Source organism: Eschrichtius robustus, chromosome 6 (assembly GCF_028021215.1).
Source record: "Eschrichtius robustus isolate mEscRob2 chromosome 6, mEscRob2.pri, whole genome shotgun sequence".
NCBI classification, from domain to species: domain Eukaryota; kingdom Metazoa; phylum Chordata; class Mammalia; order Artiodactyla; family Eschrichtiidae; genus Eschrichtius; species Eschrichtius robustus.
Genome location: NC_090829.1, coordinates 90,892,134 through 90,907,466, shown reverse-complemented (window position 1 = coordinate 90,907,466; position 15,333 = coordinate 90,892,134). Strand labels below are relative to the sequence as shown.

At 35.4% G+C, this 15,333-nt stretch overlaps 1 protein-coding gene across 1 annotated transcript in view; it reads left to right on the top strand.

Moving 5' to 3' along the window:
- The first annotated feature begins 2,861 nt into the window (after positions 1–2,861).
- TRAT1 (T cell receptor associated transmembrane adaptor 1) overlaps positions 2,862–15,333 on the top strand; it is a 34,137-nt gene continuing 21,665 nt past the window's right edge. The window contains exons 1-2 of the mRNA XM_068545551.1: positions 2,862–2,998; positions 14,674–14,784. Coding sequence (XP_068401652.1) covers positions 2,992–2,998; positions 14,674–14,784 — 118 coding nt within the window. The 5' untranslated portion in view covers positions 2,862–2,991. The remainder of the gene's footprint in view (positions 2,999–14,673; positions 14,785–15,333) is intronic.

The following is a 15,333-nucleotide window of genomic DNA, read 5'->3' as shown; positions in this document are numbered from 1 at the left end:
TTTATATTCTGATAACGTCTTCATGTGCTCAGCCATCTATATTTAATGAAAAGCTATCACTTTTTCCCCTGGCAAATTTCAAACATCTGTGGAGCTATCTAATGCACAGACATGAACTTTCTCTGTGACCTTGGACAATCTTGTTCTATCTCCTGAGTGTATAAATCTATGGCATGGGGAACATTGTAATGCAGATCACTTTTCAAGAACATTATAATAATTAGAAATTGTGAAGAGGTTCGGATTTATCAGCCTAAGTTTGACTATTTTAGAGATGCCAATAATGCACATTATGTGCAATCATGTACATTAACCTTTCTAAGCCATTAGGTAATTACTCAGCATGTACCACGGACTGCCTTATTGACCCAAAGTGGGGGGTTATACCCTTCCTTGGTCCCTGCCTGTCTCCTCTGCTCTTGTCTTCCCCAGATCTCTGAAGACTTGTGTGTGTGAGGCCACAGACTTGAGACAGGCAAACCTTAGCCATCCTCAGGCATTGTCCCACTAGTGGGTTTTGTTTGTCTCTCTCCCTGTTGGGCTGTCCTGAGAGTTACACTTCTTGAGCTAAACCACAGAATTCCTACATTTTTACCTGAGTCATTATTGCTGAGTCTGACCTTCTCTGCATCCAAAGCCAACTACTGAACACCCTTATTGTTTCTAGAATTGTGCTTTATGGATCAGCCAAGATGAGGGCATCCTCATACCTTCCTTTCCCATCCTCTGCACCATTATTCTAACAAGGAGATGCCTGCACCTCAGTTTCCAGTCTTGAGACTCTTTCTCTCTCCCATGTCCTCTGCATGCCCCAGTTGATAAAGATGGGAATCTACTTTGCCCCTGTGCTAAGGTCCTGCTTGGGTAATCTATGCAGTTCCCTTTTGAGCCTGGGGCTTCTACCCTTCTTGCCAGTCATCCTGTTTTAGGGCCAAAGGGTAACCCCTCATGGTTACCACACAGCTGATCCCTCTCCTTTTGAACTGATGTGTCAAGTGTCCAAACCTCCCTGGAAGCCTGGGAGTCAGCTCTTCGACAGTCTCCATTCTTGAGTTCTATCTAATTCTTGGACGGATCCTTTTGATTCTCTGCTGTGTTCTGGTCTCTAAATGAACCTGAGATTTCTGTTCCCTTGAGCTCTTGGTCTGTGGGCATCCAGGCCTGCTTCATACAACCTGCCACACTGCTAACGGATGGAAGCTGAACAGAAAGCTCTCTGAACAAACAGGTTTAGAAAAAGCTCTGGTAAGAAAGTTTTTCAGGTTTCCTTTTTTGTAGGACTTATCTAAGCCTTTAGTATACTAATATGCATCCATAGAGGTGAAAATAATACACAACTTTTCCAAATATATTTGCTGAAGGAGTATTTTTTTCCAAGAGTTTCTTAAAGACCTAGAACAAAATGTGTTCTAGGAAACATATTTTGAAATTGCTTTTTTAGAAGATTGGACTAGGGAATCCCACGGTCTCTTTCAGTTTTATAGATTCTGATTCAATGATTCACAAGAACTATTTTGGGGGAAAGTGATCAAAGTGGAAAAATCTGTTAGTGTTTAGTTAACTCTGTCCAAGGAATAGAGAAGCACTGTATTTTATTTACTAGGGAGTTGCTTTCTATGATGGAGCAGGGAGAAAGCAGAAAACTAACATTCTTTTATTTATTCAATCATTGTGAGAATATTTATTGAGACTCACAATGTGCCAGGCATTATTCTAGACACTGGAGTGTTAATGATGGATAAGATCAGTGCTCTCCCTGCCCTCAGGACTCTTAGAGAAATCAGCTAGAGCAAGCCACCTAGTATCTTTGCTCTGAGTCTGTGCATCAAAAGTCTCATTTTTAAGTTTCCTTTAGAGTTTGAGTTCTTAAAGTTTTGAGTACATCTCTTTTTGTAATAAACTGGATTCAGACTTGTCATTCTTCTATAATTAAAGAAAATTGGTGAAGTTACATAAGCAAATATTCATAAGCACATAGTATGTAACAGATATACATACACAGAAATACATACAAACTGTATACATAGATATGACCAAGACAATTTTTTATCTGACTGAGGCTAGAAATAAAATGCTCCTATTGACATATATATATATGTGTGAGTTTCTCAGAGAATTGTCCAGAACACCTATATTAAAATAAGCAAGAGTAATTGTGAAAATGCAGATTTCCACTCCAGATATTCTAATTCAGTAGGGCTCAGGAATATGCATGTTAAACTAATGCCAAATAACATACTTATGCACACTAACATTTAAGAACTTCTGATATTGAGACTCGGGGGTGGGGAGAGCTGGAGCTTGTCACCGTGTGACCCTAGATTAGACAGAGGGACTCAAATTGGCTGGGGCAAGGATTGGCGGGGAAAAAGGCAGGCACGCAATCTGCTCATGGAATAATGTACAGAAGGTACCTGATAGACAGTAAGTGTTCAAAAAGTGTTAATTCTCTTTCCTCTGACATGCCTCAAAGAAAGCACAATCAACAGCTGAGCATGCCTGGGGGCTTCCTAATGTTTCCTCCTCAGTTAAGTATATTTTATTTTGTTTTCATGTGACCTCACTTGGGAGGAGATCCCCAGATTCTCTCCAGAGACACAGGAAATCCCTCCTAGTCTAATTTATACCTTGACTTTATTATATTTTTTAAAATTAGATTTAGGTACTGATAAAAATTCAAATAGCAGAGTACAGAGGCTTGTGGGGTTTTTCTTCTCACGTTTCACAAAAAATTTAACAGCTTACTGGTTTCAGATCAAAACTCTAGAAGCCTCCATCACCACGTTTCCTGTTTGTAACTGAACAAAGTACACACAAAAGATTTTAAGAAACAGAAGAGAGAAAAAACTGAGGAACAGATAAGACAAGGTTTAGTGCCACACTGCTTCTAACATAACAGAGCAACATTACTTAGAAAAAAAAGTTTGTGGGAGCATTTTTAATCCATACATTTGCCTATGGCTACATAAGGATTTTTCTGAGAAAAGAAGCATGCCAGGTAAGTGGCATTTTAAATTCTTTTGTTCAATTCCTATGCCTAAGAATTTACGTAATAATTTCCAAGCCTCTAGCAAAAAGACACTTCAGGTTTGGAAAGTACATTAGTTTACAGAATTATCTTTAAAGTGTGAGATAACTTTTACCACAATTAGAACATATTTTGAAATATATTAATGAGCATAAATTGACTACTTTCTCTTAAAAAGTTGGACAGTGTTTTATAATATAAAGCTAGTTGTAGCTATTCAGTAAGGGTTCCTTGATAATCACGCCATTTAAAGTACTTGTTATTTTTAAAGGAACTTTCATTGACCATGCATATTCCTCTTTAGTTTAGTTTAGTTCTAAAGCAGGTTAGGAGTAACAACATTCTGGGATTGACATGTACACACTGCTATATTTTAAATGGATAACCAACAAGGACCTACTGTATAGCACAGGGAACTCTGCTCAATATTATGTAACAATCTAATCAGGAAAAGATTTTGAAAAAGAATAGAGACATATATACCTGAATCACCTTGTTGTACACCTGAAACTAACACAACATTGTTAATCAACTATACTCCAATATAAAATATAAAGTTAAAAAAAACAAAGCTGGTTAAGAGTAACAACATTCTAATTCCTTGGATTTTAGACGCTATATTATCTTCCCAGAAATCAATTCAATCATCAACTTTCAGAGAGATGACAATTTGCAAAGACCAGTGAAAATCCCATCACCTGTGGAATGGACTATCAGAGTTGAATCCACATTGATTAGCCGAATGTCTGCTCCACATTGACTATCATCTATCATTCCTCCTTTATTCTTTTATGTACTTTTAACTTCCTTAATAAGCAACTTTTTGTAATAAGAGAAGACATGCTTATTATATAAAGTGGGAGAACTGTGAAATATATATGAAAAAAAATTTACATAGTTTTCATCACCTTAGGAAAATAAGATATTATGTTGTATTTCCTTCCAACTTTTGCTTCTATATATCTTCATGGTTTGCTTTTCATAACTGAAATAATAATGTAAATAAAATCATATGTTCAGCTTTTTTCACTAACATTATAACCATCTCCATCTTTATGATAACTTCTGCTTAGTTGTTTTACATGAATGCACAAAGTGACATCTTTTGTGTTTTAGTTTACTTAGTTGTTTATTGGTAGACATTAATGTTGTATACAGTCTTTTTATATTTTAAATGACAGAAAGATGAACAACTCTATAGCTTTTTCTATATTAAGGGTTATTTTCTTAGGAAAGATTTCTAGACATGGAATTAATGAATAAGAAGTTATGAACATTTTAAGTCTCATTATTGCCAAATTGCTTTTCCAAGGCTGGTGCCAATTCACTCTCATCCTAGAGTGTTTCTCCTTAACAAGCTGGTCTCATTTTAAAAAATCTATACTAATTTGATAAGCACAACATGCTAACCAATTGTTTAATATGTTTTACTTTGATTATAATGAGGATGAAAATTTTTGCATGGGTTTTTAAAATGTTTATAGTTCTGTCATTTGTGAATTGTCTAATTACATTTTTGCTTATAATTGTGCTAATAGTATTTTTAATATCAATATGTATAAGCCATTTATAAAGATAATAGATATTTTAATTTCTGTGAATTTGTTTCCCAGTGTTTTGTTCGATGGATTTTAAAACTGATTGATTGGATTAATCACACAGGGAACATAAACTGATGTATGGTTTTCACAATTCTCTTTATCTTTTCCAGGTACATATATTAGCAAAGAACAAAAACAATTGTTCCAGTTTAGCTAGTGCCCTGCAAGAAATGGACTTAGCAATACTATGAACAATTGCTATGAGCTGACAGTCATGGGGAACTTGGCAAGGGTGGGAAGGCCGAAGGCAGTGAATATGATGTTCAACTATTTCTCATTAATTAATTTTCAATTTGGAAGGGATGATAAGATTTCCTTCACAGTATTTCATAGTTTATGTTTAGATCCCTTCAGGTGTTATACAGGAGCTCCTCCATTGTCAGTTAAGACCTACGGTTCCACAGAAGAGATAAAATGTACACAGTATTTGCCATTAAAGCCTCATAGATCTTGAAAGCCAAGAAACAAAACCCAAAACCAAAAATCCTTAATGTGACAAGAGAGACTCAGATTATAGTATTTTTTACATTAGATAGGTGAAGTAAAAGAGAAAATAAGTGTGAACACAATGGAAAAGTGAGATTATTCCTAGTTGAGTAAAACAATGTATGAAAAGAAAAACCCAAGTCTTTCCTTTTCTCCTACCTATATGCCTTGTAGTCACTGCATCAATAAATGTGCCAGCGTCATACTTTCTACTGTGTTTCCGCATTCACATAAAATCAATATTAGCTAAATCAAAGGCAAAAACAACTCCTTTGGGCTACCATTAATTTAGTTTAAACAATGATTCACAATTTAGTTACACATCGCTGTTTTTCAAAAAAAAGGATTTTCATTGTCTTTTCTCACTTTCTCTTCCCGTGAGCCTCAATCACCTTTTGAGAACAATGAAGGCCTGTCTTTTAGAGACTAGATAGGACTGATTTATGAATCATCTTTTAAACTCAGATGTTCTTTAAATTAAAAAATAGATCAAAGAGAGTGTTTCATCATTTAATTTAGGTAACATTTGACAGGCGATTTCAAGAAAACTTGACCCAGGAATGATTGCCACTTAAAGGTCACAGCTGTAAGAAATAAATATCCACAAATTGCTAGTTAATAATACATAAATAAATACTGAACTCTTTTCCAGGCATTGTTTTTTTTTCATTTAATTTATTCAGCATTCCTGAATTAAAAAGAAGAGAGAAAAAATTAACAGGCCTTCTTAAAACATTAAAGAAACGTAGTAGTTACAGCATTTTGTTGGATGAAAGTTGGCACACACCCGTGCCATCTTCAGAGGCTCTTACCAAGGTGCTTCTCCAATAGGAAACAATAAGTACATATACAAAATGGAGCAGCTACATACAGATAAAGAGAGGTTTGTCTACAGCAGGGATTTTGTTAGCACTTCAATCCCAATAGCATTTCCCAAGTTTACCAATTCCAAGTTTAATTATGAAAGAGACAGAGTCTAGTACTGGAGGAATCATAACATACTGTCTTAAGACCTACCCTCCATCTCAGTCCTGTATGTCCACTTTCCTCCGTTAAATTCAGCAAGTATTGGTTAAGAGGAATCGTGATGTACTAGAAAGAGGGGACCTTCCTGTCACACAGATGGGGATCTGAACTCCAGTTTTACAGCTGGCTCAGTGTGAGGGTCAGTGTTTTGCAGAAAGTCACACAGCTAGTAAGTGACTACGCTCCTCTTTCCCTAACGTTTCCCAAACGTCTGTTGTTTGAAAACAGACGTTCCAAGCTTCATATTGCCATTGTCCCTCTCCCCATCATGGCCCCTCCCTGACATATATCATTCACTTCTCAAATAACCTTCTATTCATAATAGACACTCATTTAAATTTGGCAGTTTTCAAATTTTGCATTAAAAACAGTATCTTATTTACTTGAAAGCCTGGGACTAGATTTGAGAATCTCTCCCAGTGATTAGTCCACGACTCTAATGCCTTTTACTGATGGGATGATGGGGATGGATAGTGGTGGCAGAGGCTGTGTAGACAGTGACAACATGCCACATCAAAGAGTCATGAAGAATGTGCCTAGTTTGACACCAAACGATCACCACAGTAGGAAACATTCATTTTATGAGTAGAATCCATGGGGACTGTAATACCAGAACTTTCATGTTGAACTTTCTAGGGTGCCTAAAATACATATACACCTTCATGGACTGCAAAGAAGAGATGGTCACTGCTCTGAGAGAGTTTACAAGCCAAGAAAGAGAAACCATCAAGGGAAGCCATATCCTATATACTATAAACTCACACACTTGTCTCAGTTACAGATCCTCTGAAGGAGAAACAATTAAGGCATTATATGTATTGCTTTTCTATTGTTAATTGTTTAAGTAAAGGCTCCTGTATGAATCAAACCTGCCAGCAGAAAGACATTACATTTGCTTAGCTGGGTTTCCTTCCAGAGTACATGTAATTGTGAATTCCAAAGATAGCGCCTGCCAAGAACTTTTGGCTTTAAATGAGTCAGAGGTCTTATAATTAAGCCTACTACTATTAGCCCCTGGTAGTTGAAAGCTGTTTAGAAACTTAAATCGTGGTTTTCCTAGCTGTCATTGCCTCACTAACAACTTCCCGATGCTTTTGGCTTTTTAACAGTATAAATAGTTAAATTAAAATTGTGTAAGAGTTCTTTTTAAATTGATAAAAGCTGTGTAAATGAAAGTAATTGCAATTAATGAATAATGATACTAAAGATTGCATTTGTCGGGCAAGAAGTTTTAGGTACTTTGCACACGCAGTATTATAAGAGGGACTGTCTGTATTGAATAGATACCTACATGGGGCTAGAGTACTTTCCATACTATATATGGAAAGTAACTGGGTAAGGGGAGGTACAAAGTATGTGTGTGAGTGTGTGTATGTGAACATTTACACAAATCTACCATTCAAGTTGAAAGTCTCCATCATTTAGCTATTCAATATCGTCTTATCTCTGTGTGTTTTGTTTCGTTTATCAAAATGGGGGCATTTATTGTTGTCAATCAACAAATTATGAAAGATACCAAGAATGTGATGAAATACAAAGCTTCTAAATGAAAATCTTCCTATTTGTAACTCAGGTCACATTACAAAAGAAAAATATCTTGGAAAGCAGAAGGGTTAGAAAGGAATCATAGACTCCTAAAAAGAGAGGAAAACTGGAGACCATGCTAAACCAAACCCCACACGTTAGAATTTAGCCTGTGTTTTAAAAGGCCTCCAATTGATTATGTAAAACAAATTTACTGTTACAGCAAAGACAAAACCCAGCCCTAAAGGAATGTGCAGTGTGGTCCATGTTCTTACCTTGGAGTTGCTGTCATATTTCATGAAAATTATTAGGACTTTCCTAAAGTCTTTAGTGTAAGTGTAGTCTTGTGATATTGGTTTGGTTATTTCTTTGTAGCTGAGAGAAAAATTATCTTCTTGTAGCAATTAATGGATTAATACAACTTTTCAATGCACCCTTTAATTAAAAAGGAGAAAGGAAAATTTCTAGTTTAAATATAATTTTTGCGAATGATAGGATAATTTCTAGCTAGAATTAGTGTAATTTTTAAAATGAAATTAGGGCTTTCTGCTTACTGCCTTGAAGTACAACTTTTTATTTTTTAATATTTATTTATTTATTTGGCTGCGTCAGGTCTTAGTTGTGGCATGCGGGATCTTCACTGTGGCATGAGAGATCTTTCATTGTAGCACGCGGGCTTCTCTCTAGTTGTGGTGCGAGGGCTCTAGAGTGCGCAGGCTCAGTAGTTGTGGCGCACAGGCTTAGTTGTCCCACAGCATGTGGGATCTTAGTTCCTTGACCAGGGATTGATCCAGCGTTCCCTGCATTGGAAGGTGGATTCTTAACCACTGGACCACCAGGGAAGTCCTGAAGTACACCTTTTTATACTGTGCTATATTTTATTTACCCAAACCACAGTATATACTAAATACTAGATGCTGTGAGAAATGGAAAAAAACTAAGTACAAAGGAGATTGATTTTATTAGTTCTCCCAAGGGTAATAAATTCTAGAGATTTGTTATAATTTTCTATGTATTTATTTGCTCTCTTACCCTTCCCCCAGAAAGAGTGGTATTAGAAGTACACAGAACAGTATAAAGGACAACCAAATAAATCAACACAAAGAGAAAATAAGGAGCAAGGTGTACGATTAGTTCACAAATATGAGTAGCATATAATTCCTAGAGATTTAGTTAAGATAGAGTGTGTGTCAGATGATACACAAGGCCAGACAGATGACCAGTGACAATATTCACATGGATTATAAGAGTAAAAATGTACCTGTTCTTGAGGAGATCCTCAGCTTCATATACCTGATACCAAGTGATGTATTAAACAATATCTTCTAGTCCATAACATCTCTATAATTAATAAATTCAACAGCAAGTTTCATACAGTTGGTTCTTTTTCTTGAAAGGAGTTTTATTTTGCTGTGATAACAAAGACAGAAAACATAGAAATGGAAGAGAACAAAAAGAGCAACAGAGAGTTAATTTTTATTTTCTGACTACAACCTGAAGTTTAGTTCTCTGTTGCTATTTTAGGCAGGTCATCAGCTGAGATGGAAGCAAGTTTGATATTCTCTTAAGAAATCTTGGGAACAGAACTGGCACATGTCCCAGTACAGAAATCATCGAAGCCACCATTCAGAGGTTGATCCAGGGAAAACCTACAGGGAGGGTCATAAATCTCCTTCTAAAATCAGTTTTGCACCGTTTAAGCATGTGTATAAATGAATGATCAAATTCCTAAAATATGTCATGGGGATTTGATGCAATAATTCTAGACTGGACTATTTCTAAAGCAAGGTTACAAGTCACCCAATTTGGCTAAAGGTAAATTATCAAAACATCCATCAAATTCTTAATTTTAAGCAGTGCCGCTTTTTGGTCAATGTGTTGTGTTCTTAGATAAGTTATACTATACTACTTTATATTATGGTATATAATTTCTAGGCTGAAAATAAAAAGAAATAATAAAGAACACCTGCCAAAAACAATAATTTGAATTTTAAGTGCAGTTGTTAATCTTCAGTCATTCTCTCTCTGACAATGGCTAGACAAAGCAACAATTTCATGAGGTTACTCTTGGTTTATGCAGGTAGAACCATGTTGTCAGCATATAGGAAAACATCCATTTTTCTGTTCTCATAGTAGGAGAGTGTGCATTTAATATGTAAAAACAAACATATTAGGTCTTTAAGGTAAAGGTTGAAGAAAAGAGAATGGAAGCACATCCCCATTTCATGCTTCTCAAAGTTATAATGTGGTCTGTGAAGAGATTGTTTCTACTCACCCTGACTCTTACGTTTTATGCAAGCATCCCAGTTTTATGCAAGCATATATGTCCTAGAGTTGCAACAGAGTTCACAGCTTAGCTCAGCTAGTGGTATTTTCTAAATTTCTTTCTCTGGAGATTTTAATGACACTAATCAAACTTCTCAAAGACTGGTTTTTCTAAACAAGAAAATAAAAATTTACCTTTATAGTTGTTACCACCCCTATAAATCTAATCAGATAGCTAGCTGTTAGCTCCAACTTCCTTGTATCGTTTCCTAGGAAACAAATAATAATCATTAGATTTTTTTTTGGCAATATAGATTCTGGGCAGAGAGAATTAGGCTGTGGTTGATGAGTAGTTTCACCAAAGCTACAGCGAGTACTCTTCTCACAGGGATCGGTTTTCCAGCCGCTGGGAGATAGATAGGTCCTTTCTCAATAGTACTAGAGACAAATGTAGCAGAATCTTCACTTGGTCTTTTCCTGGGTTGTGGATGTGTCTAGATGTCACACTTGATCAGAACCTTTCTGTTGGCCCTGATTATTACATTTATCCTTCTTCATCCACTCTTCATTTACTTAGTTGGCACATGTTTAGTGAGCACCTACTTTCTGCTGAATAGGTTGCAGAAATAATAGTGGGAGTCTTACTAGTAGTAAGATAAAAATAATAACAATAGCTACCATTTATTGAGCATCTATTAGTGAGAAATGCTATTCTACAAATTTCATTATATGTCTTAATGAATACCCATAACAATAGGTACAACGAGGAAATTAAAGAATGAAGATAAAGATCAATAAATCATTCTTTCTGCCCTTTGGGTAGCTCACAGTCTACTGAGTGAGTGCTTCAGAAAGAAGGTACTTTTGAAGGATGACTAGAAGTCTGTCAGATGGCCAAGGGGGAAAGTATTTCAGGAAAAGGGGCAAATATACAGACATAAAGGCATGAAATGGTAAGTATGGTATCTACTGAAAATTGCAAGTGCTTCAGAATGATTGGAGCATGATATATTATTGGGTGGATATAGTAGGTAAGCCCTAAAAGACAGGCAGGAAACTTAAAGTAACATTTTGTGGAAATTACTCATGGTAAGGAAAGAAAAGTGTTACATCCTCTATGTTTAGGGCAGAGATAGGAGCAGGTACCTTCTCCTGAAGGACCTATGTCACAGGCTCCAAAGAAAAAACAAAGGGACAACTTTCTCCAGAAACCATGGAAGAGAAGAGTGTATGGGGATCGTGTGTGTAAAGACAGTAGCTGGGTTAAGAGTGGTGTTTGATAGAGCAAGGATTGATGGAAAGAGCCATAAACATAAAGTCAGGGCCAATTGAACTAATAGGAACAGAGGCCAAATTGACCTGAGCAGGGTCTGCTTAGTATTGTGTTTTAAAATATTGGCCTTCAAGACACCAAAATTCTTTGAGATGTACATGTCCTTTGATCCAGCAATTCACATTCAGGAATTTTTACCTTAAAAAAAATTAAGGTTGGGTGTATAGTTTTAGCTAAAGCTAGTCATCACAAGATGTCTTATATAACTAAAAATTAGAAGCAACTTAAATGTCTAACAATAAGGGATTGATTAAATAAATTATGGAAAATCCATACAGTGGAATAGACGGCAGCTAAAAGAAATGGGAGAATATTTTGCTTATAGGAAAAGACGCATGCTATAAAATTATCAGGGGAAATGTAAATAACAGTATAGTCAGTATAACTAAATCCTATGCCTCCGACCATAACAACTTCTACACAGAAAATAATAATAAGTTTGGAAGTGTATTAACCAAGGTGTTCACGGTGATTGTCTCTTGATAGTAGGGTTAGAGTTGATTCTTATCTTTTTGTTTTGCTTATCTGAGTTTACTAATTGTTTTTAACTTTGAACATGCATGATGTGTATAATAAGTCTGGCCTCTTTGTAGCAATTAAAGTTCATTTATTTCAGTGTCACCAAACACTGACTGTAGAGGGTGAGTGATGAGAGTCTACATTTGGCTGAGTGAATAACCTAAAATGATAGTTGTAACATACCACAATAGAAAATATAGTGTGTGCACTCAAATTGCTTTAAAATGTGAATGAACTTAGAACCGTATCTAGACTGTGGGTCCTTAAGGGACATACACAAGGAAAAGAAAAGAAGAAAACTCTTTAATAATAGAATCATTTATTTAATCATTACTTTAATAACAGAAATCAGAAATTAATAACCCTATATTGTGACAGCAAAGAGGGAAACTGAGACCCATCTGGCAAGTGAGACAGCTTGCTGGCCTGATTGTTCACCATGATAGTTAAATCAACCACCTGAAAGGGGTTATTATCAACAGGAGGTGGGGAACAATCGAGCTCTGAAAGTTTGCCTTAAAAATTTGCTTTAACCCAGCAATTTTACTCCCAGGAACCTTTCTCCAGATAAGTCCACATACATGGAAAATGTCTATCCAATGGAGTTTCTTGCGTTATTGTTTGTAAGAAAAATGTTTTAAAAATCAGAATGTCCGTCTTAGAGAATTGGGTATATAAATTATATTACAGTAACACTATGAAATTCTATGCAACCACTAAAAATAACATACTAACATGGTAAAAATCCCCCAAACACAGTGGTAAGTTTTTTAAAAAAGGCTAATAAGTGTAATATTAGTGTCCCATTTATGTTTTAATAGAGGACCTTAAATGTTATTCTATATTTGGTGGTTGGAATTTTTTAAATTTATACTCAGCAGGCACTTGTTTTTTAAATAAACAATTAGACATAAAAATCAAATCTAAAAATATATGCAGTATCATATAACTAGAATTTTTAATATATTTAAAATAGTTTATTATATTATAGAATTCTATAAGTATTTATGGGATTATGTTCATGATGAATAAATTAGGCGCCTCCAAATGTTAGTGTTTTTATCCAAATTAATTGGTAGCTCTATTGCAGAAGATAAAAGACTGCTCAAGTCTTCTCAGTTTTCTTATACTTCATGAAATATAAAAATTCCCTTAAAGAAAATAAAACCACTCATTTCACTACCATTATCAGTTAACTTTTCCCATTTATTAATTCTTGAAAAATTTTTATAAATCCTGTAGCATATGTCTGGCACAGCAGAGTAGAAGGCAGAAATGGTCCTATTCTCTGTGGAGCATACAGTATTTTGAACATCTAACTACATGGTACAAAATTAAGGAGGTAGCAGACATTAGTAGACAGAGTTTCTGGTGTTAAAAGAGACACAAACTAGTTCAAACAAAAGCAATGTATAGATGAATAAGTGATATGCAAATTATATGCATATATGTATATGTACATCTATATCATAAATAAATATATATTTTATATATTTAATCACCACTATGCCTAACTATGCTCATTTAAAAATAAATGATGCCAATAAATAAATAAAGCAACTCAGATACATAGAGGGCAGTTCAACGACCACTGCAATGTCAATAATTCAAAGAAAATTAACAACTCAAATGTCAAATCTGAGATTCAGAAAATAAGTAAAATAGAGCAACACAAAGAACATCTGGATTCAGGGAGTCTTTATTTGATGGTTTAAAGACAGGCTAGGGAAGTAAAACTAATTTCCCTCCTATTAAGATTTTGCCTCTTCTGCTTATTGTGTTTAACGTATTTGGATTTCTTTGAAAGGGCTTAAAATGTTCTAGGCAGTCACAGAGAGAGAGTTGGGACTATGAAGGAACATAATCTCTATTGTAGCTATTTTCACATTGCATTTCTAATTATGTGCTCACACATTCACATCCCCAACTAAACGGAGTTCCTTGAGGGCAAAGATTCTGTTTTCTTTACCTTTGATTCCCTAATATAGGGCATAGTTCCTGGCACAGAAGACATACTGACTGAATACATAAATATATAGTATTATTATACAATCACAAGTTATTTTTCTGGGGTCAGTATTCACATGGTTACATGACTCCTAAGATAATTAGCCGAATTTTATATATGTATGTAACTATATCTCATATTTTATAATATATTTACAAATATATTTGTAATTAGGCTAATTATCTTAGTAGTCACTCATATATGTGTAAAGATTGCCATAGATAATCAAGGGCAACTGACAGGCAATATCCCACAAAACCCCCTTTACAGCTCAGGAATGAAAAAAGAGGCCTTCGCAGAGGGGAAGAGCAGAATCAACCTTCCATTATCTGCTCATGGAGCTCTAAATAGTATGAGAAAACTCCTTATGGCCAGTCTTGACAAAACTGGGTTACTATTATTCCAGTATTATTGTTTTATCCCAACACACAGTGTCCTACAGTACTGGGATTAATAGAAGGTGATGATAAGTGATTCTCCATAATAATGAAAGCATGTATTCAATATGACTACAGACAAAGGATTAAAGAAAGGGGAAAAGCATAGCCTATTATGACTCTGCATAATTTGGAAGTTCTTAATTTTGAACCAAAGTTTTTATAACCTGTCACTATTTGTCAAATCTTAGTAGCTAGACTAAAAATGTCTTCCATTTCATCTTTACAAGAATGTGGGACACTTGCTTCCTTTTGCCTAGGTGGGAATTTGAATACCCATTTTGAAATCTGTAAAAAGCCTTTGGCTGTCAATGCTAACTAATTTCTTGACAGAGATTTGTCCTTTGTTGTGAATAAACACAGTGGTTTTAATTGTGGGAATACCTAGTTCAAAACAAATGAGTAAGCAGCTACTATATTAAGCATGTGTTTGCTTCTGTTCACAGAAAACTCTGAATGCCAGTTTTATGTCTGGGCAATTCTAGCCTTCTTGGGTTTAGCTCTGACTATATCGCTTATCTTCAACATTTCCCACTATGTGGAAAAGCAGCGACAAGGTAAGACACTTTCAGAAATAGCCATATGAAACCTGCTTGAGTGGAGATTGAGTCACTGGAAAACCTACAGAAGAAGACGATTTTATGAAATGTTATTCAATAAGATATTTTTATCTGTAGAAAATCTATTTGGTACATTTTTTTCATGCTGAGGGTTCTCTTAATTTAAACATGTAATCATGTTATAAATGTAAACAGATTCCCAATTTTAGCTTTATCTCTACTAGAGGGTATAGAGTAGGAAGGGATTATCCTGGGAAAATGTATTTTTCCATCTTCCTCCTCCAGCTGAACAACTCATGAAATTGTAGCCTATTCTGGAGCATCTGTAAAGGTTCCCTCTGGTGTGTGATGAGACGAGTGAAGACTAGGTCTTTAAGGTTCCACTCAAGTCTATTCAAACTTCTCAGCATCAGTCAGGGCCTCTAGAGTGCAGCAGGCTTGGTTGGGATCAGAAGGGAACTGGAAAAGCAATAGACTGAACCACGGGCTTTTTATCAAACACTCTCAAGGTCTAGGATCTGCCACCGACAGCTTTTCTTTCCATTA